We start from the raw sequence: 25,327 nt of genomic DNA on the forward strand, positions 1-25,327 counted from the left end.
CTGGCCCCTCGGTAGCCGCTGGCGGCGGGAGCTGCCAGCTTTTTTGGAATTCCTAATCGCTCCTGGCCCCGGTGATTGGCTGTTCAGCTCTGACCCCACTTGGGCTGCCGCCTGGTTGGATAAAAAGGGAATCTCCTTGGGGCTCCAGAGCATTAGACACCGGAGGGGGCACCTGGGACCAACTTCTCAAAGCGGGGAGCCCGGCCGGGGGGGAGGGGGGTCCGGGGGGAGCCAGAGACCCGCGGCCTCAGCCCCCTCCAGAGAACCCGGGAGATGACGGGGAAAGCGGGGGAAGCGCTGAGCAAGCCCAAATCCGAGACCAAGAGTACCTCGGGGGGCGCCCCGGCCAGGTGCACGGGCTTCGGCATCCAGGAGATCCTCGGCCTGAACAAGGAGCCCCCCAGCTCCCACCCGCGGGCCGCCCTCGACGGCCTGGCCCCCGGGCATCTGCTGGCCGCGCGTTCGGTGCTCAGCCCGGCAGGGGTGGGCGGCATGGGGCTGCTGGGGCCCGGGGGGCTCCCCGGCTTCTACGCGCAGCCCGCCTTCCTGGAGGTGCTGTCCGAGCCGCCGGGCGTCCACCTGCAGCCGCTGGGCAGAGCGTCGGGGCCGCTGGACACCAGCCAGACGGCCAGCTCGGGTAGGTGAGGGGCGAGGCCGCCCCCTCCCCACCCCACCCCCGCGAGGGCCAGAGCCCCGAGCGCTCGCGCCTGCGGGGGGCCGCGACCTCCCCCGGGAGGAAAAGTTCTCTCGCCCAGGCCGAGGGCTCTCAGCCTAGGCCCGGAGTCAGGAGGCCTCGGCCCACGACGGTTCAGGGGTGCAGCTTGCCCGACCCTCTGCTCGGTCCTCGGGCTCCATCGCGTCTCTGGGTTGGACTGCCCCGCGGATGCTGGCTGGCTCCGGGTGGCCGGCTCCTTGTCGCAGCATCTCCCGGGGAGCTGGCCGGAGGGCCCCAGCTCGGGCCTTGGGGCAGGACCTGCGCTCCCGAGACCCCAGGCCGTTCTTGGCGCTGGCAGGACGGGGAAGAGGGCCCAACCCTGGCTCTTGCCCGTGTCCAAAGTTGCCCCCCCTTTCCCTCTCCGTTTCCCCGTTCCGCACCCCCCGATCGCTCAGCCGAGCTTTCCTCCCCGGGAAGAAATGGGAAACGAAAACCGCCAGGCCGGTTCGAGCAGCCATCAGATCCGACCCCGGCGGCACCGAGCCTTGTGTCCCGATTGCCCTCCGGCTCGGGGACCCCGGAGGAGCCCTGTCTCGGGGGCCACTGTCCCGGCGGCGCGCTCTAGCTCGCCGGCGATCAGTTACCCCCGGGTTTCCCCTGCCGTGGTTTGCTGGGCGTTATTACGCAGGAGGACAACGAAAAGCGGCTCCCCGCGAGCCCCCCGAAAACATTTTGTGGGTGTCGCGAAGGAGACGGCGAACCCGCAGGCTCCGGCCCTCCCCCTCCCCGAGCCCCAGCTCCCCCGCCACTGGGCTCCATCCATTGGGTCAACTCTCGGATCCGGGGCTTGGGGGCTGTTGGCGGGGGGCAGATCTCGGAGCCGGGAGCCCCGCCGGAGGCTGGGGAGTGCCTGCCAGCCCGGAGCCGGCCTGGTTCTCCCAGGTCCCCGCCCGCGCGCCCGGGCCTTTGCCTCTCTTGCAACGAAATTTGTTCCCAGGTCTCTCCGGTTTCCGGAGCAGACGCGGGGAAGGGCCGGCCCGGGCTTGGGGATGGGGACGGTGGCCCGGGCGCGGGACGGGGCTCCGGCCGAGCCCCCGGGCCCGCCAGGCCCGCGGGGGCTGCAGAAGGTGGGGTGTCAGCGCGTCGTCGCGGCTGTGCGGGGCGCCCTCCCCATCCCGCCTCCTGCCTTCCAGACTCCGAGGATGTCTCCTCCAGCGACCGGAAGATGTCCAAATCGGCTTTAAACCAGACCAAGAAACGCAAGAAGCGGAGGCACAGGTAAGCCCCCCCACCCCACACACACACCGGACAGTCCTTCCTCGGCCCCGGGCCGGGTCACCCAGATCTTGTTGTCTGAGGGTCACAGAAGAGAGGGCCACCCAGCCCCAGCTGCAGGGACCCTCCCCGGGGTCCGGGCAGCCAGGCTCAGCCAGAGCAGCTGCACCTTCTGGGCTGGAGAAAGCGAGGGCCCAGATGGGCTCGGACCCGAGCCGAGGAGGCGTCCGAGGCCCCAGATCCGTGCGCCCACCGAGGCCCAGAGCCGCGCGCGCGCGCGGACCCGGTGGAGAGCAGACGGGCTCCCACCTCCGGCTGGAGCGGGGTCTGCGCCCTCGGCCCCGGGACCCCCGGGAGCCTCGGGAGCCCGCTCCTCCTGCCCGGCCCCTGCTCTGTCAGCTCTCCAGTTTTCCGCTGCGATGGTGCCCCCGACCCCACCCGCGCCCCAAACTCCGGTGACAGCCGCAGGGCTGGACCTCCCGGCCTCGGAGGATCGCTACCCTTCCGGGGGCCTCGGTTTTCTCGTCTGGAGAATGGGGGGGGGGAGGTGGACACTGTCTGATCGCACCAGCCGGGGCCGGGGCGGGGTGGATGGCATTTGTGCGTGCTCCAGGGAGGGCGGCCAGCCCCGGGGCTCCGGCGTCCGAGGCAGACACGCGCGCCCACACGTATTTTCAACGTGGAAAACAAGCCTTTAAGTCGACCTCGCTTGCCTAAAGTTAAAACTCAACGGGTTTGCCCTATAGGAAGTACGCTGCCTGGCCCTTCCCCGCCGGCGGGGTCGGGGACCGTCCAGACCCTCAGGGACCCTCATTCGTTTCCGCGTCCACACGAGCCCGTTCCTAGTGGGAATCCTCGAAGCGATTTATTATTTTTTTTTTTTAAAGCAAAGAAAGGCAAGAGAGACCGAAAAAACAAACAAACAAACAAGCAAACACACTGAGTTTCTGGGCGTGCTGTTCCGAGGCTCTGTCCCTGCACTCCTCAGCAGGCCGCTTTCCCCACGGTTCTCTCGGTTCCGACCCAACCGAGACGTCCCCAGCACCGCGCGGATTCTAGCTTGAGGTCCCACCGCATCCTCCATCCTCTCCCGGGTTTGGTCTCAGGCGCTGCGTCCTCTCTCTCTCTCTGCGTCTGTCTGTCTCTGTCTCTCTCTGCTTCTCTGCACCCACGTTTTCCTAGCTGCCCCCCCTACCCCCTCAGTCCTTCCGGACCCCCTTTCCGAGCTCGGAAAGGGAACGGGAACTTCGGCTTGCGTTTCTCAGCTCATTCCCTGAAGGCAGATGCTGGCTTTAGTTCGATTTTTGTTTTTTAATTTAATTTTAATGTGTGTCTGTTACTACTGTGTGCGGAGGTGAGAGTTCAAGTGCTCCACGGGAACGGCCTGGGGGGGGGGGGGGGTCCCAGGGCAACTTCTGTGGAGTTGAATCTCTCTTTCCACCGCCTTTGTGGGTCCCAGGGAATTGAGCCGGGTCCCTCAGGTTGCACGGCAAGCGCCCTGACCTGAAGGGTTAGCCATCTTGCCAGCCCAGTTTATTTTAAATGGGGGAAAAAATTAATCTACTCACTGGTAGATTAATTTTTAAAAGCAAAATCATCCAACGGTTATGCACATTGCCTCTGTGTCTGACGGGTCCTAAAGGAACTTCCCTGGCTGGGACAAGGTTAACTGTGGCGGGGGGTCCTCTGCTCCTGCCGTGTGGGAGGCCCCGAAAGCCCCAGAGAAAGCATCTCCCCAAACCCTGAGCACTGTCTGGGCAGGCGTGAGGACCGCTTGGCCCCCTCGCTGTGCGGGCCGCTCAAACTCGCGCCTGAGGTCCCTCCCTCTTCACCTGCCACTCTTCCTAATAGAGAAACGTTTTGGGTCTTCGTGGATTAGGGGGCCGGGGGCGGCTGGTTGCAGAGGTCACCAGCATCAGAGAACCAACTGGCTACCCTGGGTTTCTTTCCCTTTCCGGTGCAGGAAGATAGCAGATAATTGAAAAGGAGAATGGGCTGTGCCTTGCCGGGGGTTGGAGGGGCGGGTGGAGGGCGAGGTAGAAAAACCAAACCAGACACAACACATTTTCCTGAGCTGCTGCCGTTTGAGGATTTTTAGGAAGAGAGCCTGGGACTCTTGTGAGGAGGGTCAGGAAACCAGTTTCAGCCGGACTTGAGGGTAGATGGGGAGGCGGAGGCAGCAGCGGTGACCCAGCTCTGGGATTTCGTTCTTGGGGAAACCGCAGATCCTCTTTGTAAGAGTTCTCGGGCTCTGCCCTCGGCCAGGAGCGGCCTGGAGCAGCGTTTGGGTCAGTGGACCTGGGGAGGGGGCCCTCCTGAAGAGTATGTGGTCGTTAGTGGGAGGACCAGCTCTGAGGCAGGAATGAGGGAGAAACTTGGAGAATGTAAGGTTTGCTTCTCTCTCTCTCTCTCTCTCTCTCTCTTTGATTTTGAACTATGTTGATCAAGGTCTTGGACTTGCTATGACGGTCCTACCCATTCGCCAATGCTAGTCGCACATCCCGGTCCCAACAGCCCGCATCTGTTTCTTTCTTGAATGGGACTCTTTCCAAACACAGGAAGACCCTTGAGTAATTCTAAATGATTTACAGCCAGCTCCCTTCCTGGGCTTTGGCCAGGCCCGGCTAGTTTCCCTGGTTTTAAAAGATACTTGCATATTTTGATTGTTTATTTTGATGATCTGCTCAAAGAATTTTCAGCAAGTGGTAAGAGAGAAACAGAGGGCAGAAGATCTTCAAAATCACCAATAATTGAGTTCTTTCTTTCTCTTCTATTTGTTTGTTCGTTTTGTTCTGAGTCAGGGTCTCACTGTGGTTCTGGCTTGCCTGAGGTGCACCAGGCTGGCCTCCAACCTGTAGAAATCTGCCTGCTTCTGCCCCCGTGCTAGGAGGAAAGGCGTCACCACCACACCCAGCCTATGAATTAATGTTCTGTGCACATAAGAACGCCACATACTGCCCTCAAGAGAATAGACAGAATAATTCAAAAAATCAAACTAGCATTTTCGATGGAGAGTGCAGCCTTCCTTCCTCATACACTCTTTATAATATCCCTGGAGATATGGAGATTCATGTTAGCACAAGACACGGAGGTCACGTGTGCACTTTTTCTGGGCGCTGGAAGAGGCTGAGGAAGACGCAGCCGGGAGACATCTAACTAACAAACTCTGTGCTGGTCCCAGGGTCCAGATCTCAGAGGGTCAAGAAGGGATGCGCCACTTTTTACAAGTTCTGTTTGTAGACACTGAACCTGTTGTCTTGATGAGGGTGTAAAATAAAGGTCAGGTGAATGCAGGGGACATAAAATCCAAGGAAAGAGTGTGCATCTGTAAGCTGGTGCTTCCTACTTTAAAAGTGGGGGTTAAGAAACCATTAATGTTGGAGACTTGTTATTGGCACATTTTTCTGAGGTGAGAAAATGTAAGGGTTTGGGGGTTATGTTTGTTTGTTTGGTTTGGTGATGTGGTTTTTTTTTTTTGGTGATGTTTTTTTGTTTTGTTTTTGTTGTTTTGTTTTGTTTTGTTTTGTTTGAGACGGGGTCTCTCTACATGGGCTGTCCTGAAACTCACTATGTAGCTCAGACTGGCTTTGAACTCACAGAGATCCATTTGTTTCCGCCTTCTGAATGATTGGGGTTTTAATTAAAGGTTCATCCATCAGTTCTTTAGAGGAGTCAGTGTGAACCATTCTGGGGTTAGGAGAGAGAATGGGAGCAGTTGAATCTGGGTGGTTGGTCTTGATGGTACAGAGAAAGGGCAGGTGTGGGGGGTGGAGGGATGGGGTGTCACAGGTGACTCCATTCTCACTAGACAAATGCTGAACCTGAAGCTGCGGTTAGCCTTAAAGGATAAGAGAATCTTTACATTTGTCCAGGGAGGAACACGGAAAGCAGGTCCAGTGGCCAAAATTTTCTTTACTTCATACAACCTCTACTTTGGCTTGCTGGGGGGAAGGGGTGGGGGGAAGACTTACAGTCTTCTTGAATTTTCATCTTAAAACACTTTCCCCCAGAGTGTTCCCAGAAAGATTCTGAGTGAAATGTCACTAAAGTAATGTCCACCGCCACAATAATGTGGGACCTCTGCCCTGGATACGGAAGAGTCTAGAGGATCAATGTGTGTGAACGTGCATTCATGTGGTGTGTGTGTGTGTGTGTGTGTGTGTGTGGTGTGTGAGAGAGAGTGTGTCTGTGTCTGTGTATGTGAGAGAGAGACAGAGAGAGGAAGAGGTAGGGAGGGAAAGAGAGAGAGAGAGAGTTGATTATGACCAAGGCAGAGGAGAGAAATGGTCTGTGTTCTCCAAGGCAGGCTCTCTCAGTTTCCAGGGCTCTGAGTTCTGATCTTGCTCTCCTCAGGACAATCTTTACTTCCTATCAGCTAGAGGAGCTGGAGAAGGCATTCAATGAAGCCCACTACCCAGATGTCTATGCCCGGGAGATGCTGGCCATGAAAACGGAGCTGCCAGAAGACAGAATACAGGTAACCGCTGCGAGCAACATCTCCATTCCTAGGGGCAGGTGTCCATCCTCTCACATCTGTGCCCCTCCCTGGAGGTGACCCTATCCTCAAAAACAGTTCATTTACGTCTATTACGCTGACAGATAAGCGGGCTATGGTAACGCATGCCTGTGATCCCAGCACTCAGGGAGGCAGAGGCAGGTGGAGTTCCAAGTTCGAGGCCAACCTGGTCTACAATGTCAGTCCAGGACAGTCAAGGCTACACAGAGAAACCCCCTGGAGGGGAGGGGACAGATATTTGCTGAATATCTACCATGTAAGCGGGCTATCGAAGGACAAGAGGCTTGGTGGACTCGTCCTGTAGGCTTCCTGGGTTGAAGATAAAGTTTAGCGGTGGAGTGCTTTGCCTAGCATGAGTGAGGTCTTCTGTCCTATTCCCAGCCACTGCAGCAACCAAACCAAACCCCAAACCCAAATGGACAAAATGCGATGGTAGGCTTCCTGGGAAAATATTGTAGAGGGCTTGAGGAGGCTTGGTGAGGAGAGAAAGAGTTGGTGGGGACTGGGCATACTGAGCAAGCCAATCACAGCACGCAGCTGTTCTAAGAGGGTTGTGTGATCCTCCTGTGGTAGGAAAGGGGGTGGGGCAGGCGTGGAGGGAGCAGGTCCTGACTTCCTGATGCTGTTGTCTGGCCAGCACCTCCTCTGTTTCCACCAGGAGTCTTTCTGTCAGCAGGTGCTTGGTGGAAGGGAGTATCCCTCGCATGCTAGAGAAGGAAGGAAAGGTTAGGGGTTGCTCAGACTCTGACTGGAGAACCAGAGGTTGGAAATGAGGCCGGGAGCTGCTTTTTCAAAACAGATTCCCCCCCACCCCCTGAGAAGTTGATTTGGCATTTCAGCCTCAGGGCTTTAGACATCGGCACTAGCAATGGGTTCAATTATTCATAAGGAGCTTATGCTTGTCCACAGAGACCTGGGACCGTTTTTTTCTCACCCACTTGAGTTCTGGTGGGGAGTGATCTGGGTGTTGACTCTGAATTGTGTGTGTGTGTATTGAGGAGGGGTGAGCCAAGGCCTGGTATGTCCAGTCACCTCCTCCCAGGCCTCATCAGCATCCAGTTGGCCATTGCAAGTGGCGTGGAGGCCATTGCTGACAGGCCCACACTTGCGCTAAGACAGCCCTAGTATGCTGTCTAATCTATGGCTGGCCCTGGTGGGGTGTGGGGGGAGGGCTGTCGGAAGCTGGAACCTCCTCTGTAACTGCCCCAGGTTAGGCTTCATTAAATCGCTTGGAGGTTGTCTGTGGGGCCTGACGGGGGGAGAGTCACCATAACCAGCACGGGGAAGGGTGGAAAATAGAGAGCATGACTTGCCCTGGGACTGAGAGGGCTCACTGTAGGTGGGTGGCTGGCTGGCTGGAGATGGGACAGACACTGCAGGAATCTGGGCACCCCATAGCTCAGTGCTGCCCCCTGCAGGTGCTGGTGAGTATCTAAGTGGTCCCGTCCCTAGGCATGAACCAAGTGCCTTTCGAAAGGTCTTGATGTGCGCTGATAACAATTCTAGGTATTTCAGAGATGTGCTCATGTGCCAAGGGTGTATGCAGACAAGGCGAGGTGGGGTAGTGGCTGGTGACACAGATCCCGGAGCCAGGGGTCTCCTCCCAGAGCCTCCTTGTTCTCATGGGATTAGAGTGGACCCTGCCACAGGCTGCACGAGAACAGGGTTCAGAGCAGCGACTGACATGTGTCCCCTACTCAGTCGGCCGCGGCCACACTCGCATGAAATCTTGATGACAAGGGGCAGGTGACAATTGCCTCCTTCAGAGCTGTGGGAATGAGGGCCAACAGCTTCCAGGGCTCAGTAGCTGGTAAATGGGGTCTGTTCTTAAACCCCAGCCCCTTTCTGCCCCTGGGCTTCTTGGGTTTAAAGAAACTGAACCCAAATCTGGAAGAAAAAAGGTGGTTTGAAGTGAGGGGTCTGGCCAGGCTGATTAGAAGGGACTGATGTATCAGAAGATGAACTGAGAGGTGTGATCTCGTCACCATCCTTTGCCTGTGCCAACACTGGGTCCAATCCATGTATGTGTGTGTGTGTGTGTGTGTGTGTGTGTGTGTGTGTGTGTGTGTGTGTAAGAGAGGAGGAGTCATTAGACACAGAAGTTTACAGGTGAAGCGGAATGATGATGTTTGCCTTTGTTTTTTGCTTTGTGGTGGTGGTGTAGGGTAAAGAGCACATCCTCTTGCATTCTTGACCAGAGTCCTGTCCCTGTGCTGCCAGGACAGGAGAGGCCACCCTTGGAGGCCGCCCGTGTCAGGACCGCCTGCCCTCACCAGGCCTTAAGCTGGGGTGAGAGGGCAGGCCAAGTAGACTTCAACAGTCCTAAGTAGACTGTTGGGAAGCTTAGTCCCTGCTCTTTCAAGCCAAGTAAACTCCTCCTGCCTGAGATCTAACAACCCACAGCGCAGCCTGAGGTCTGCTGACCCACAGCGCACACACGAAAGCTAGATACGCCTGCCTCCATCTTGTTTCGCCACTGCAAGTCACGGGCTGAGCCTCAAGCGACTCATTTGTCAAAATTATAACATTTCCCCAAACTCTGAGCTCGCTGAAGATATTGTGATCCAGGACATTTACTAAGTCCTCACCACCACCCTGGCCGTTCACTGCCTTTCATGCCTGCTGGCATTTCAGCATCCAGCGCCAGATGAGTCTGCTGTTAATTCCGCACCCATTTTCCGAACGAACACACCGAGGAGCCGAGAGGGAGGGTCAGTAAGAGACCAGGGTCTGAGCCCAGATTAGCTGCTACCACATGAGATGAAATGACCCCGTCTAGACAAACCATAATCATTAGGGCGAACGGCAATGACAGTGGGCCAGGCTGGAAAGAGAAGAAAAATCTAAGTCACCACAATGTATTTGGACAAACAGTTCTTTTTATGTATAGAATTTAGGGTATATATATTCTGGAAGCCTCTTCTAAATGTCAGTCCTGGGGAAAAGGAAAATGGATTTCCAGACTGATTTTATCTTCTCCGAGGTTGCTGGTTATAAAGTTGCAAGAGAGGGCTACCTGCATGGTTTGTTTGGGGTTTGGTTTCCATTTTGGTTTTTTGGTGCTAGGAAGCCTAGGGCTGTGCCAATGTTTGGCAAGCATTGTGCCGCTGAGCTGCACACGCTCCTGGCCCTCTGTTTTCTTGTTAGATTTGTATTTTATGTGTTTAGCTGTGCACATGGGTGCCTGTGGAGGCCAGAAGACAGTGCTGGGTCCCCTGGGACTGGAGTCACAGATGGTTGTGAGCCACCATGGGAGTGCTGGGAACTGAACCCGCATCCTCCGCAAGGACAGTGAGTGCCCCAGTCCGCTGAGACACCTCTCCAGCCCCCACCCTTGACCCTCTTCTAGAATATATCATTTTTTTTTCTTTTTAAAAATTTAATCTTTATATTCAACTTGTATGAGAGAGAGGGGGGGCAGGGAGAAAGAACATGCGTGTGTGTGTGTGTGTGTGTGTGTGTATGTGTGCTTGTGGTACATACTGAGATACGTCCCCAGAGACCTCAAGACGAGGTCAAGTGTCCCTGTCACTCCACGTCTTAGTTCCTTGAGAGAGGGTTTTTCCCTGAATGTGGATCTAGGCTGGCAACCAACAAGCCTCGGCTATCCTCCTGCCTTTGTCTCCCAAGCACTAGAGTTATAGACCAGTGCCGAAACAACAGGTCTGGCTGTATTCTCGATTTGTTTACTCTGCTTCTTTCTTTCTTTTGTGTTTGTTTGTGGAAGTGTTTTGTTTTTTTTTTTTTTTTAAGCAAGGTTCCTCTGTGTAATCCTGGCTGTCCTAGAACTCCTTCTGTAGACCAGACTTGTGGCGATCCACCTGCCTCATTTACTCATTTTTATTTTATGTGTATGGGTGTTTTGCCTGTATGTGTGTCTGTATGCAGTGTCCTTGGAGGCCGGAAGAGGGCATGGGATATCTGGGTCTGGAGTTACAGATAGCTGTGAGCTGCCACGTTGTATCAAACCGGGGTCCTCTGCAAAAGTAGCCACTGATCTTAACCACTGAGCCACCTTTTCGGGCCCCTTCTGTTCGTTTCTTAACAAAAGATACTCTTGTTAGAAAAAAGCAAATATGCAAAGCGAATGGACCCAGCTTCATACTGCTCTTAGCAACTTAGCGTGTGAGGAAAGGTAGGTATGGATTATCTGGCTAGCATTATTCCACTCTGGCTTTTCAAATTTTTATTTACTTATTTTTATTTTTTATCTTGAGACCGTGTCTTGCTATGTAGCTCAAGCTGTCCTGGAACTTGAAATTCCCTTGCTTCATCTCCTAAGTGCTGGGATTTTAAAGATGTATCACCATACCCAGCCACCACCTCACACTTCTAACATTCCTTTGACTGGAGGCCACTTTAAAACAGGTCGCCAGGTGTGGTGTTGCATGCCTTTAATTCCAGCACTCAGGGAGGCAGCTGCAGGCTGAGCTCTGTGAGTTCAAGGCCAGCCTGTTCTACAAAGGGAGTCCAGGACAGTCACAGCTACACAGAGAGACCCTGTCTCAAGGAACCAAGACAAGGAAAACAACAACAAAAACAGAAAACAGGCACAGTTGGAACTAAGCATGGAGGCCCATCTGTGGTCCCAGGATTTGGGAGGCCAGGTAGAACCTGGTTGCAGAGTTCCACTATAGCCTAGATTCCACTGTCAAGGCCAGCCTTGAAAACACAGTGAGACTTTGTCCCACCCCTAAAGTTCTACTCTAGTTCAAAGGTAAGTTGTCCTGATGGGAAAGGGTTTTAGGATCCTGGCTTAGTATCCTTAGTATCTGAGAAGCTCATAAGCAACTTTGTATATCTGTGTACCATGTGCATGTCTGGTGGTCACAGAGAGTGTCAGTTCCCCTGGAACTAGAGTTATAGATGGTTGTAAGCCACCATGTGGATGCTGGGAACTGAACCCAGGTCCCTCTGCAAGAACAACTCATGCCCTTCACAGATGAGCCATGTCTCCAGCAGTTTTTTGATTTTTACTGTGCTAGGGATTGAACCCAGGGCCTTGTGCATTCACAGACAACCGTTTAGACAAGCCTTGTGGTATCCCTAGACCCATCAGGGTTGGCCTTGGTGTCTGTGTTTGACATCTCTCCAGGTGGTTGCTTCTGTCTGCAGTCGGTGTAAAAACATCAACTCTCAGGCTTAGGACAGGGTTGAAAGTGGGCTAACAGAAGTGGAAGAAAGTGTCGTTTGGGGTGACAAACATGGGAAGAGGAAGGAAATAACTGTCTTGGTAGACAAGGACACTGCTTGCGGAAGTCCAGAAATGTGGGCAGAGCCGCCCCCTAGTGGGCAGCAGAGACCACAACAAGCCTGATCTTTGAACCTTAAGCTGGATGGGATGGAGGAAGCTGGCTGAAATAGGTGTCAGAGGTATTACGTGCACTGAGGAGGCTGAGGTAGAAAAATGACTACCATAAGTGAGAGGTCATCCATGGACACTTGCCACACCTCAAAAAGCCAAAAACAAACAAACAAAAAAATCAAAGTGTGGTGCCCCCGTCTTAATTCCAGGCAAGTGGATCTCTATGAGTTCTAGGCCAACCTGGTCTACATAGAAAGTTTCAGGTCAGCCATAGCTATATAGTGAGACTCTGCCAAAACAATAAAAAAATTCAGGTAGTGGTGGTTGCATACCTTTAATCTCAGTGCTTGGGAGGCAGAGGCAGAGGCAGAGGCAGAGGCAGAGGCAGAGGCAGAGGCAGAGGCAGAGGCAGGCAGATCTCCGAGTTTGAGGGCAGACTGGTCTACAGAGTGAGTTACACAACCACCAAGGTTACACAGAGAAACGCTGTCTCGAAAAAACAAAAACAAAAATGAAAGAGTTCAAGGCTAGTCTGGGCTGAGACCCTATCTTAAAAGAACTTTAACCTCCTACACACATGCACACACACACACACATACACACACACACACACACACACACACACACTACACAAATGCTGAGTGGAATGTTAGGTAATGTCTGAAGCATTTCCAGATGCTCCAGCTTCCAGCCAGAGAAGAGAAAAGAGGCTGGGTGAATGTGACAGACGGACAGATGCTGCCACCTGGCTGTAAGGACAGACGTAAAAGCATGGAACAAGCCTAGAAGGCAGGCAGCTGGCTGTGGTGGTCCTTGGCTCCAAGCCAGGCACCTGGAGGCTGAGGCTAGAAGATAGAGTTTAGAACCTTGGGAAGGAGATGCTGCTCAGCTGGCTAAGCGCCAGCCTGATTGGCACAGGCCTGGGTTCAATTCTCAGCACCACATAGACCAGGCCTGGGGGTTTGTCTATGGTAACACTGATAGGCAGAGCCAGGATGGTCAGAAGTTCAAGGTCAGAGAGGTTGAGACCCTCTAGGGATGACGTTAGACCTGGTTTCAAAAGACAACAACATAAATAGACCTTGGGGCTGTAGAGTTGGCTCAGCAGTGAAGAGCACTTGCTGCTAGCCGGGCCTGGTGGTGCACACCTTTAATCCCAGCACTCGGGCAGCAGGCGCAGGGGGACCTCTGAGTTCGAGGCCAGCCTGGTTTACAAAGCAACTTCCAGGATAGCCAAAGCTACACAGAGAAACCCTACCTCGAAAAACAAAACGAACAAAATTTTACAAAGAGCACTGGCTGCTCTTTCAGAGGACCCAGGTTCAGTTCGGAGCACCTACATGGTGGCTCCTAACTGCCTGTCACTCCAGTTTTAAGGGATCTAACCTCCTCTTCTGGAATCTTCTGACTTTGAGAGACATACCACATACATACATACACACAGGCACTAATGTATGTGTTTATTTTATTCATGTAAAAAAAAACCGTAATAATAAATCTTAGACAACAAATCAGGATCGTTTGAAGCCAACCTGGGCTACATAGCAAGATTGCATGCTGTGGCAGCTCCTGTCTATCACTGTAGCACCTGCTGGATAGAGACAGAAGGAGCAGCAGTTCAAGGTTACCCTCAGCTACCCAAGATGGTCAAGACCAACTCGGGCTACCAGGGTCTTATCTAAGACAAACGAAAGGTTAGGCTTTTCTGGGGACTCCAAACTTGGTAGCTCTCTGTGTCACTTTGGGACGCTTGTCAGGCTTTCTGGGAGGTAGGGAGCTGGTCCTCACTGGACCACATTTCCATGATAGAGGGACCATCAGGAAACTGAGAGAGGCCTCCGGGGTTCTTATGGGCTCTCAGAACCAAAAGCCCTAACAGAAAAAAAGGACCTAATTGCTGCTACGAACTCTGCAGGGAGGGAGGCGGGAGGACCCTTCCTATGACCCTAACGCTGATGCTAGAAAGAGACGCTCGCAGAGCACTGTGGGCTGCAGAATCCATGAGCGTCAGGCTGGTTCCTCCTAGTCCTTGCTGCAGGCCAGGCTTTCTTACTCAATTTTCTGTGACAAGCTTGCCAGTAGGTGGTAACACAGAGCAACTAAGAAGCAGAAAGCTCTTAGAGTCTAGGGGGTGAGAGGAGGTGTGGGCCTCAGCAGTCACAGAGAGAGAGAGAGAGAGCAGCAATCTTCAGTGTAGATACAGAGTATCTGAACGGGCCCTAGTCAGGACAGGCATTGATTAAGGGTTTGCTGGCATTTCAGCCTGTACTATACTGGAAATGCAGACTCTCAGGCACAAACTGTTTGGCTCTTCAGATGACAAGAAGGGAAACTAGAAGAAGACAGAAGGTTGTGGCAGCAGGAGGATCTCGGAGTTCGAGGCCAGCCTGGTCTACAGAGTGAGTTCTAGGACAGCCAGGGCTACACAGAGAAACCCTGTCTCAAAACAAAAAAAACAAAAAAACAAAAAACAACAACAACAGTAACAACAACACCCACCCCCAAACAAAACAAAATTAAATATAACAGAGAGAGAGAGTGACTAGAGGCTGTGGGTACTGAAGCATGGACACCCAGCCAGGGAGATGGCTCAGGGCATCTGCTTTTGCAGGGAGGCCTGGGCTCAGCGGTTGCTCAACACCACATCACGGCTCTCAATCACCTGTAACCCCAGTTCCAGGGTGTCGGATGTCGTCTTCTGCTCTGTAGGTACCTGCATGGGCACGGCACATATGCAGACAAGCAAGCACACACACATACATGTAAATAATAATAAAAAAAAAAAGCCTTAGGGTTGGAACATGGCTTGATGGTGGAGCATGCCCAAGGTCCAGGTCCCATCCGTGTGTGGGGCGGGGAGATTAAAGCCCGGAAGTTAGTTATCTCTTGCCTTTCTGCCTTCCCTGTCATTTGTAAGTCCAGCTTTGCTAAAGGACAAGTGTAGGAGGCCAGAGGGACAGGTAAGGCCATTGATTAGCCTGCCCTTTAGGCAGATTCCCATTGATTTTTCTGTGTCTCCTTTGAAGTAATAATAGCTAGCAATTATTGAGCACCCTCTGTATGACAAGCACCGATTTTAGGCACTTCCACTTATTTCGTTTAGTCTTCAAATAATTCTGCAGGGTAGGCACAACTGTCCTTCATTATTGGAGGGGGTAAGCCTTTTTCCTTGGGAGTGCTTAAGCCCCTTATATAAAGTGAGAGAGATGGTGAATGTAGTTCAATAGCAGAGCCTGGTATGTCTAAGTCTCTGGCCTCTATTATTACCGTGGCGAAAGAAAAGAAAATAGAATTTGTACACAAGTTAGGTACATCTTCACGTGTGCCTTAAATCATCTGTTAATTATAATATCTGATTGACCTAAATTCTACGTATGTATGTAGATATGTGTCTGTGATGCTATGTCACTTTGGGAGGAATGGGACACACATAAGCATCTGTAGGTCTAGGGAGATGGCTCCGTTGGGTAAAACATTTGCTGTGCAAGTGAGTTGGAGGACCCGAGTTCTGATCCCCAGGACCCTTGTTAAAAAGCCAGATGTGGTGGCATGCACCTGTGATCCTAGTTTTGAGAGGTGGTGGAGACAGGAGGATGGTACAGAGTTCACTGGCCAGGCAGTTTAGACCATCGGTGGGCTCCAGGTTCAGCGACCAGCCCTGTCTCGGGAAACAAGGTGGCGTGTGAGAGAGGAAGGGACATGGCATCCTCCCACATATGCATACACGGGAGCTTGCACACACACACATCTGTACATGTTTTTTCCAAACATTTTTGTCCACAGTTGTTGAGCACAGCGTTGTGAAAACAGATGCTTTTTGTTTGTCTGAAGAACCTGAGATCACACAGCACCTTTCAGCTCTGACTGCTTTTGACTGAGATCAAGTGCAGTGATTTAAAAAAAAAAAAAGATTTCTTTATTGATGTATGTGAGTTCTCTATTTGCATGTGTGCCTGCAAATAGAGAAATAGAGAATGTGACAGCAGAGCACATCAGATCCCAGTATGGATGGCTGTAAGCCATCATGTGGGTGCTGGGAGTTGAACTCAGGACCTCTGGCAGAAGAGCTCATACTCTTGACTGCTGAGCCATCTCTCAAGACCAGGTGTAGCTATTTTTTTTAAAAAAGATTTTAAATTAATCTAATTTATGTGTCTGGATGTTTTCGCCTCCACGTATGTCTGTGGTACCACTTGTGGGCCTGGCACCAACAGAGGCCAGAAGAGGCTTCTGGATCCCCTGGGGCTGGAGTTACAGACAGTTGCGAGCCACGAGGTGGGTGCTGGGAATGGAACCTGGGTCCTCTGCAAGAGGAGGCAATAATCCTTACCCCCAGATACGTCTCCAGCCCCAAGTGTAGTGACTTTTAAACTCAGCGCACACGCTGGCTGTTTCACTCAAGACTAGAGAAGGGAAACTAGAAAAATGGCTTGCTGCTTCCCTCCAAGGCAGTTCTCCTTTTGACGCCAGCTGCCCTAGAACGAGATCATTTTGGCTGTCCAGGTTCCCTCCATAAATTGGAGCCGCATCTGGTCCTCACGGAGAGCCAGACATGTCAGGAGCTCAGAACGGAGGGCCCAGGTTTTGAGCCACCAGCTGGTGCTTGCTCCCCTGGGAGGGCATCATGGGAAAAGCTAAGATCCACACCGGTGATTCATTGGCCGGAGGAGATCCAAAGAAGGGGATTCTGTTTACGAGCCCACAACAGGCCTGCAGGCCTGCACCCCTTCTTTAGTTCCGAAAATGGTCTTTCTACCTCACAGCCCTTTCTCCAGCACCTCTGGAATTCCTGGGCCATCCCGGGGAGCACGCCTTCCATGGAGGGCAGGCAGGGGCTTTCTGGTATTTTCACATTCCACAATGCCTTCTCCAGCATCCCTAAATCCAAACTGTGCTCAAAACGGCAAGGTCTTTAATCGTCTTAGCATCAAAACTCACTTGGTGGCAAAAGCAGACCAGACCTTGTGCAGTTTGTGTGTGTCTCCTGGTGAAGGTGTATGGGCTGCAGGAGCTGAAGTTGATGGAGAAGATTATGAGGAGCTTCTGGTGCAGGGTGGCATTGACATATGTGTGGGTATCTTGATTTTTGAGGCAAACTCTTATTTCACTCAGGCTGGTCTTAACCTTCTTATGTAGCCAAGGATGGCCTTGAACTCCTCATCTTTCTGCCTTTACCTCCCAAGTGCTAGAATTACAGGTCTGTGCCTCCATGACTGCCTCATGTACTTTCTTGAAAGAGTTGCTTTTGTGTGTGTGTGTGTGTGTGTGTGTGTATCAGTTCCTGGGTAGGCCATAAAAGAGCATTGGATACCTTCAGAGCTGGAGTTTTAGGAGGTTGTAAGCCACCATGTGGGTGCTGAGAACTGAACTTGGGTCCCCCGAGGGAGCAGCACATGCTTTTAACTGACTAGACATCTCAGCAGCACATGGGAGGCAGAGGCAGGTGGAACTCTGTGAGTTCGAGGCCAGCCTGGTTTACAGAGCAAGTTCCAGGACAGCCAGGCCTACACACACAGAAATCCTATCTCAAAAAACCAACCAAACAAACAAACAAACAACCCCCCCCCCCCAATTACCAGTAATATCTCCAGTCCGTGCTACATATACTTTCTAAAATCCTAGGTGCCCTCTGGCTTGCAGAGGTTCAAAGAAATTGTGACCCTGATGACTTACAAGGCACCGAGTTCCTGCTGACAGGACAGCCATCTCCCATCCTGGGGGCACGTGGCTGGTTTCCATTAGTATTTTTGGTGGGTGACTCTGCCGCCATCTATTTTGCACTGCCTTGTCCGAGGGGCTGGGGAGCTCAGAGGTCACTTATACTTGTCTGCAGATGGGTCCCTTTAGATTTTTGCCTCTGTTGGGAGAAGGTAGTTTTAAACAAGTGGGTACTTTGTAATGGGAGACCAAAGCGTTAGTTGGAGGGGTGTGGAACAAGACCAGCCCCAGACATATCAGATAGAGCAGGCAGTGGGGCAGACACCCTGGAGAACCGGCAGGCAGCCTTGGGGAGGACCTGAACACAGGACAAGGAAGCTATCTTTACCGCTCACAACTCTGTTTCACAGAGGACAGCCATCTAGTGGCCATCGCTTTATATATAAACTCTCTTTTTTCCTGGCAGTTCCCCAAAGCCTTGGGGAACCAGAAGGAGGTCTTGTATCTTTGCCTCCTGGCTGCAGATTCTAATTGCTGATGGGTGGCATAAGTGTGGCTCTCTGGCACATGCTACCACCCAGGGAGGGTACAGGAATGGCTTTCTAAAGCTTTTGGTCCCTGCGAGGGTGGGAAAACCGTGGCTTCTGAGGCAGAGAGGTTCTCATTTTTATTTATTATTTTTTTGAGACAGTCTCACTATGTAACCACGGTTGGCCTGGAACTTAACATGTAGACCAGGATGGCCTCGAACTCACAGAGATCCGTCTGCCTTTCTTCCCAGCGTTAGGGCTTAAAGACATGCCCCCTTGCATCTGGCCCTTTCCTATTTTTTAGAGGCACCCTGGTTATTTGCCAAGGAAGAGATTCCCCAAACACGACCATATGGGTTAATTTAAAGATGTGAGAGGAGCTGTCTTTCCCAGCAGGGACAGAGCATCCCGGCGGCTCGCCTAACAGGATGGGTAAACGGTCAGGAGCGGCCCCTGGTGGGTGTGGCGGACCCTACTCCAGACTGTGGCTGCGGAGGGACGAGCGGCGCTCACCGCGCCACCTCGTGGCCATGACAGGAAGCGCCGGTGAGCGCGGCCTCGGGAGCCCCGCGGCGTCCGAGCCTCGGCTCCCGGGCGCCCAGGCAGCAAAGGGTTAAGCTGTCAGCGGCGCGAAGTTAAACAGGTGTCAAAGGCGCCCCATATATCTGCAGATTGAAATCAAATTCTTTGCCGTATAAAAAGATAAATTACCCAGGCGCTGCCGCGCGTCCCACTCATCACGCCAGCGCCAGACGGCAAGCAATTTTTTTTTTTTTTAATGTGCTAACGACCTAATCAAGCAATCAAGTCGGAGAAGATTGCAGAGTGACCGGGGCAGCCATCTGCCGGCGAGCCCCGCATTCATTTCCGCGCCCCCGCACCGGGCGGGGCCCGGGGAGGGAGCTGCCGAGGGGAAGAGGGGAAAAAAATCCTAAACAAATTAACACCCAATTTTCCCCGTCTAATTAGTTAAATGAGAAGTGTTTGGGGTCCCCCGGGGAGGGGGAGCAGCTAGCGGTGAGGCGATCGCTGCCTCCCCAGCATTAATTAGTGCGGGTCAATGCCGTGGCTCCCGGGAGAGAAGCCGCTTTAATTTCCCGTGATATTTCAGTGCCTGAGGCCCATCGATTCAAACTGAAATTAACTTATTTTTCAATCAGCCCAGGGCTGCCCCTGGGGGTGACTCTTCTTTTGCCGCCTCCTGAATAGAGCTGGAGCAATTTTTCATCAAAAGCTGATACCTTGGCCGCCCGGGGCGGGGGAGGGGCCCGCGGGGAGGGGAGGGGGCGCCTGAGGCGAGTGAGTGGGAAGCGCCCAGGAAACTGGTTTTCTGTTCCTAGCTTCTTTCCTTGCTGTCAAGGTGAGACCAGAAGCGCCAGGGGCCTTCCAGGACCACCATTTCCCTGGAGGGCATTGGCCTTCCTCCTCGAGGACAAGGCTAGGGAGACCGTGGGCTCTGTCAGCAGCAGCTCCCAGGAAGGCTGTTTGGGGGAGACGCGGTCCTCTGAACAGGGCCTGGTACATGGATTTCCTCTTGGGAAGCTGCTGCTGCTGCTGATAATGATGATGATAATGGTGATGATGATGGTGGTGATGGTGGTGATGGTGGTGATGGTGATGATGGCAATGATGATGATAATGGTGATGATGATGGTGATGATGGCAATGATGATGATAATGGTGATGATGATGGTGATGGTAGTGATGGTGATGATGGTTATGATGGCAATGATGATAACAATGACAACAACAACAACGATGATGATGATGATGAAGCCACAGTAGCTGCAGACACCCCCAGGGGACCCCAGTGTCTTTCAGATTCAGTGCATCCAAATCAAGACCAGCTATATAGTCTCTAGGGTATCACCTGCAGAGCTCTACTCCTGGGTCCCTACTCTTCTGCCCTAACGCCCTAATGTCACGTTCCTTACCTGACCCAGAAATGTCAAAATTCCTAACTCAAAGTTAGGCCTGGAATGGTGGGCAGCAAAGTATGTGGGGGGCTGTGGTGGCCCAGTTGGGAGAGGTCGGGAAAAGGTGGCCGATGAGTATTCAAGGAGAGTCTGCTAGCCTTGTCCCCAGTCCCTGGCTGCCTAGAAGGGGGTTGATTTAAAACAACAAATGGGCCCGTTTTGCCTGAGGTAGTCTCAAGTCATTCTGAGCACCCACTGAGTCCGAGCTGCCTCAGGGACTCACTCTGTGGGGTGGGGGTGCTGGGTTAAGAGCCCTCCTCTGAGCCTGGAGTTTCTCAGAGTCCAGCTCTCACCATCTCTCTGCACTGCCAGGTGTGGTTCCAGAACCGAAGAGCCAAATGGAGGAAGAGAGAGAAATGCTGGGGCCGCAGCAGTGTCATGGCTGAGTATGGGCTCTATGGGGCCATGGTTCGGCATTCCATCCCCCTGCCGGAGTCCATCCTCAAGTCTGCCAAGGATGGCATCATGGATTCCTGTGCCCCATGGCTACTGGGTAAGAGCCTGCACCCTCCTTGGGGCCCTGCCCCTCTGGTGAGGATGGCGCATGCCCTGGGGGAGGGAGCTGAACGCTGGGAAGGGAGCCCTGGACCACAGAGACCCAATGGCAACAAGATCTTCCAAGCAGGCCATCCCATCCTTTGCTCCTAACTATTAGTTGTCAAGACTCCCATTCTGGAGTCACTGGCTTCTTTTGTCCTGTGATTAGGACGTGACCCTTACCCTAGGCTCTGTCATCCTTTCTTCCTGACTAGAGGTGGGCTTAGAGTTAATGAAATATCCCCCCTTTGTGGGTTGAGGGGACCCCGATGTCCCTTTAGCCACCTCTCTAGCTTTGCCCAAGAATTTCTTTGCCCCAAACTCTCCCCATATGCCCTATCCCATCACCTGCCACCCAGGCCAGCGATAACAGCATCTGCTTATCTTGGGGTCCTAAGGCCTGGAATCCTATGACAGGGGGACAAGAAGGTGGGTGGGTTTGATATAGAGAACTCTGCTGAAGGCCTGGTTCCCAGCTGTTGGCCTAAGACTCTAGCCCTGCCAGGCACCCTCCCACCCCCTGACCCCTGTCCAGTTGTGGTACTTAACTGTGGTGTGTGAAGAAAGGCTTTCTGCTCCTCCTTAATTCTGGCCTCTCTCTATCTTTGCTGTTTTCAGTTCAAGATGGCTTTCCCAGGCGCTTTTCTAAACCCGAATACCAACAATTCTTTTTAGGGATGCACAAAAAATCGTTGGAGGCAGCAGCTGAGTCGGGAAGGAAGCCAGAGATGGAGCGCCAGGCCCTGCCCAAGCTCGACAAGATGGAGCAGGAGGAACGGGCCCCAGATGCTCAGGCAGCCATCTCCCAGGAGGAACTAAGGGAGAACAGCATTGCGGCCCTCCGAGCCAAAGCTCAGGAGCATAGCACCAAGGTTCTGGGGACTGTATCAGGGCCTGACAGCCTGGCCAGGAATGCTGAGAAGCTAGAAGAGGAGGAAGCCATGGATGAAGACAGGCCAGCAGAGAAGCTCAGCCCCCCGCAGCTGGAGGACATGGCTTAGGTCAAGGGCTGCTGGCCCTGGGACCCCAAGACTCTGCTCCTCTCAGGGCCTGTGGTGCAGGGAATACTCTCTGAGGCAAGGTCAGGCCTGGCTTCTGCCATTCTTCCCTATACCCAAGGCCCTCAATTACCCTGTCAACTCTAGACATAGGCCTGTTCCGGCCATAGCTTTGGACCATGCTGAGACATCCTGGACCTGTTCCTGACTCTAGCGTCCTCCTCCTCATCCCAACTTCCCTGCCTCTGAAGCCTTCTTGCTACCCCAACATCGAGGTCTTGCTACTCCATCCCTGGGTGACTCTTGGCCGTCCAAGCTTACCCCTTATTCTCTGCTCTCCAGAGCCTTCCTTTCCAGCGTGTCCCCCCGTGTGGACTCCAGCAGCCCGTTGCCGCAAGCCCACAGCCTGACACAGCTGTGACTCGGATTGAGGAACCGCACAATTGGCTCTGGTGTCCTGAGCACCCCAGTACTCAGCCCTTCAGTACCCAGTACTCAGTACCTCCCTCCCCACTCTCTGCTTCTTGCAAACCTGGACCTTGGGTCCTGCTGTGTGGACGTATTGCTCGGCATTCTCTGCCCCGCCCACTGATGGCCAGATTCAAGGCTCCACAGGGCAAGTCTCAGTCTGAGTCGTTCCCCAACCCTGTCTCCTGCCATGCTCTGTAGGTCATCCTCAGGCCTTTTCCATACCCCATTTGCCCTATAGGTTCCTCCTTGGCAACGCCACATGGATCGGCTCCGTACCCCGAGGGAGGGGCCCCTTCTCACCAATGCTGTGGCTCACTGTATGAATGGGGAACCCAAACCCTTTCCCAGAGCTCTTGCAACCCAGGGCCTGAGCTCCTGAAGCATTTGGACTCTTCTGCCTCTGACTTCGGCTTGCTGTTTAATGCCTACTGCCCCTAGAGCTCCTTGTAGCCCAGCAGTTCTCAACCTTCCTAGTGCTGTGACCCTCTAATATGGTTCCTCATGCTGTGCTGACCACCAACCATAAAATTACTACATCGCTACTTCATAACCGTGACTTTGCTGCTGTTACGAGCTGTCATGTAAATATCGGATACGCAGGATGTCTGCTATGCGCCCTCCCAAAGGGGGTGGTGACCCACAGCTTGAGAACTGCTATCATAGCCCACGGGTTCACACGTGCCTGCTTTGGAGAAACCTGCTGCAGCAGCTTGGAAGCCACAGGCATGGCCTCACCTTGACCTCGGCATTCCTGAAAGGCCAAACCTAAAGCAGATGTGTGACAAGGAAGGTACAGGGGAAAGCTCAAAGGAAAACAGGGCAGGGGTCAGTGGGAAACTTGCGCTAAGCCACAGCCACTCATGGCTCTGTGACGGCTGCATGCCCACACGCATGTCCGTAGACAAGGGACGCTGTTGGACTGAGGGACGTCTCCCTATAGAGGGCGGAGCTGTCCATACCGATAGCCTCTTTGCAGATGTCTGCCCACCTGTCTTTACCTGATGACGTGGGTACCTGGCCTTCAGGAGTCCTCTGCTCCTGGATTCCCAGGCCAACCACAAGACCCCCTTCATCCTGTGAGGTACCTACCCCACTCACCTCTGCAGGGACCGTTTCACAAGAAAGGCCTGAGGTAGCGAGTTGTGATTTTAGAGCTGTTTCGACAGTTGGTTTCCTCTTCATTCTGTTCCTAGAACCCTCCTGCTTCCAAGTTCTTGTCTTCTTCCGGCTTGAGATGTTCAGACTCTAGCTCTGGTGTGTAAATAATGTACAAAGCTTGAGAAGGAAGAAACTGGATATTGAGGTGTTTGAAACACTGAACTGTCATAACTTTTAGGTATTCAAGGCATAATTTCTGTGCTGTTTTCTGTAAAGACACAAGCAAGAATAAAATTCATGCAAAGACTGCTGGAAATGGGCCCGGGAGCCTTTTCTAGGTGGGGTCAGTTGCTTGCATGTGGGTGGGTAGGTGGCCTAAAAAGTAAATCCACAAAGATTTTTAGGTTCAAACTAGGTTCCCTCTTCCGAAATTACCCCAGACTTTGGCCAGGCATCATGACATTCAGCTTTAATTCCAGCACTTGGGAGACAGAGGCAGGAGGCTCTCTACTGGCTTGCCTCTCAACGCTGAGCTCATACCACATTTGGGTGACATTTGCCAGTGTGTTGTGGGACCATTCTCTATTGCAAGCCCAATTTCTATCTCCTGGGTTATCACCTACACGCCCCTGCTAGGCCCCATACAGAAATAAGACCTTACCTCCTCCCTCTGGTACTTCTTCCTAATGGAGCCTATTTCTCTGAAGATACCCACAGGCCACAGCCTCGCTTTGTTCAGCACACCCCTGTGTACTTGTACATGTCACCTTCAGCCTAAACAGCGGCAGATAGAAAAGCTAACTGTGTCAGATGATGCTAAGTCTCTCCCAAGAGGAAGGGGGACCAAACATGACTCAGCCATTGAAAGTGCTTGCCACTCTGGTTCTAGGAGCCCAGAGTTCAGATGTCAGCAGCCAGATAACAAGCCACGTGTCCTGCAAAATACCTGTAATTTGACACTCTCTTCCGGCCTCTGTGCCCAAAGGGTATGAGCAACATCCTCCCCCCCAACACCACACACACACACACACAATCTTTAAAAGAGGAGGAGGGGAGTGAAGAAGAAACAGCTCCCAGAAGGTGCCTGAAATTGCCTGTAGACAGCTGTGACCCACAACTCGATGATGTCCTGGACAGAATTACGAGACGAGAGGGCGAAGCGAGCAGACTAGATAAGGTGGCATTTGGGCTCAAGAAATCTCATAAGATTGTTTCAAATTGGCTCAGGCCGTGGAACTCCCCAGCAGGAGAGACTGCTGACAGCCTGTCAAGGTGACTGACAGGAGGCAGAAGCCTTCATAGCCCAAGCCGACCCAGATGCATTCTCCCCAACCTGGAGCCTGAGGGTAGGCAGGCTGTTAGCTTTTCAGACAGAGGACCTGAAAGAAAGCGGGGAGGCCTACAGTCTGATGCTGGAGACAGTCTTAGTTTCAGTGTACGTAACAAAGAAAATGATCCAAGGAAGGTTGTCTGAGTTTAGGAAAACATGATCAGAAAAACAAACAAACAAACATGTAAGTAAGTGCCATGTAGCACACACTAAATATTAACAGTTCAGCCCTTTCCCAGAACTTCCTCAGGACAGTCCAATTGAAACACAATTGCCTAATGCTTGCTATAGTTTCTACCTGGGAAAGCACGAAAGCAAAGCAGAAAGCCAGATCCGGATCCAGGGTACAGTGACCAAATTGGGCTCTATAGCTATGTGCTAATATCAAAAAAAAAAATAAACACGCCTTATAAATTGAATATTCTGGAAGGGAGAAGGAAGGACCCTGGGAAAAGTCCCACAAAACCACCACACCAAGGTCTGAGCTCCGAGGGTACCCTTGGCAGCCGCTCCATCCCTAAGTGGTTCTGGGTGACAGATAACTGGGACACCCGTGATGCTTGGGAGATGCTAGCAATCCTTTGGACAATCACCGTGGGCCTGGGCAGAGGCAGGGGCATGGATGCTATCAATCAACGGGAGTCGGGGGGCTGGCTACTGGTCTTCAGATAAACAGTATTGGAAAAGCAGGGCAGGAAGGGCAGATGGCCAAGCCCAGTCAGGGCAGAATGAAGAGAACTACTGCCCAGGCACAGACCCTTTAACTCCACCCCTGGAAGGGGTAAGGCGCTGAGGCCGAAGGCCCACTGGTTACCCACAGAAAGCTGCGTGCTTCAGGAAGTGCACGGAAGTAATAAAAAAAGGGCAAGGAGGGACTGATTGATGAGGCCTATCAGAGCTGCTGCACAGGCCTGGCAGGGATAGATGAGGAGGAGGCTGGTTGGGGGCAGGGAATAGGGATGAAGCAGGAACTCCTGA

The 25,327-nt window shown here is 52.9% G+C and overlaps 1 protein-coding gene across 2 annotated transcripts; it reads left to right on the forward strand.

Annotated features, from left to right (window-relative positions):
• The first annotated feature begins 147 nt into the window (after positions 1-147).
• Positions 148-23,897, forward strand: Vsx2 (visual system homeobox 2). Of its 2 annotated transcripts, none has more exons than XM_021634166.2 (5): positions 148-637; positions 1,849-1,933; positions 6,284-6,407; positions 20,228-20,408; positions 21,071-23,897. In XM_021634166.2, exons 1-5 carry the CDS (start codon positions 274-276, stop codon positions 21,451-21,453), a joined length of 1,137 nt encoding a protein of 378 aa, XP_021489841.1. In that variant the 5' UTR covers positions 148-273; the 3' UTR covers positions 21,454-23,897. The 2 variants fall into 2 exon arrangements, with proteins under 2 accessions (XP_021489841.1, XP_021489842.1); XM_021634167.2 differs by having other exon boundaries at positions 21,128-23,896.
• Positions 23,898-25,327: the final 1,430 nt, after the last annotated feature.

The sequence above is a fragment of the Meriones unguiculatus genome, chromosome 7 (genome assembly GCF_030254825.1).
Source record: "Meriones unguiculatus strain TT.TT164.6M chromosome 7, Bangor_MerUng_6.1, whole genome shotgun sequence".
Lineage (NCBI taxonomy): Eukaryota > Metazoa > Chordata > Mammalia > Rodentia > Muridae > Meriones > Meriones unguiculatus.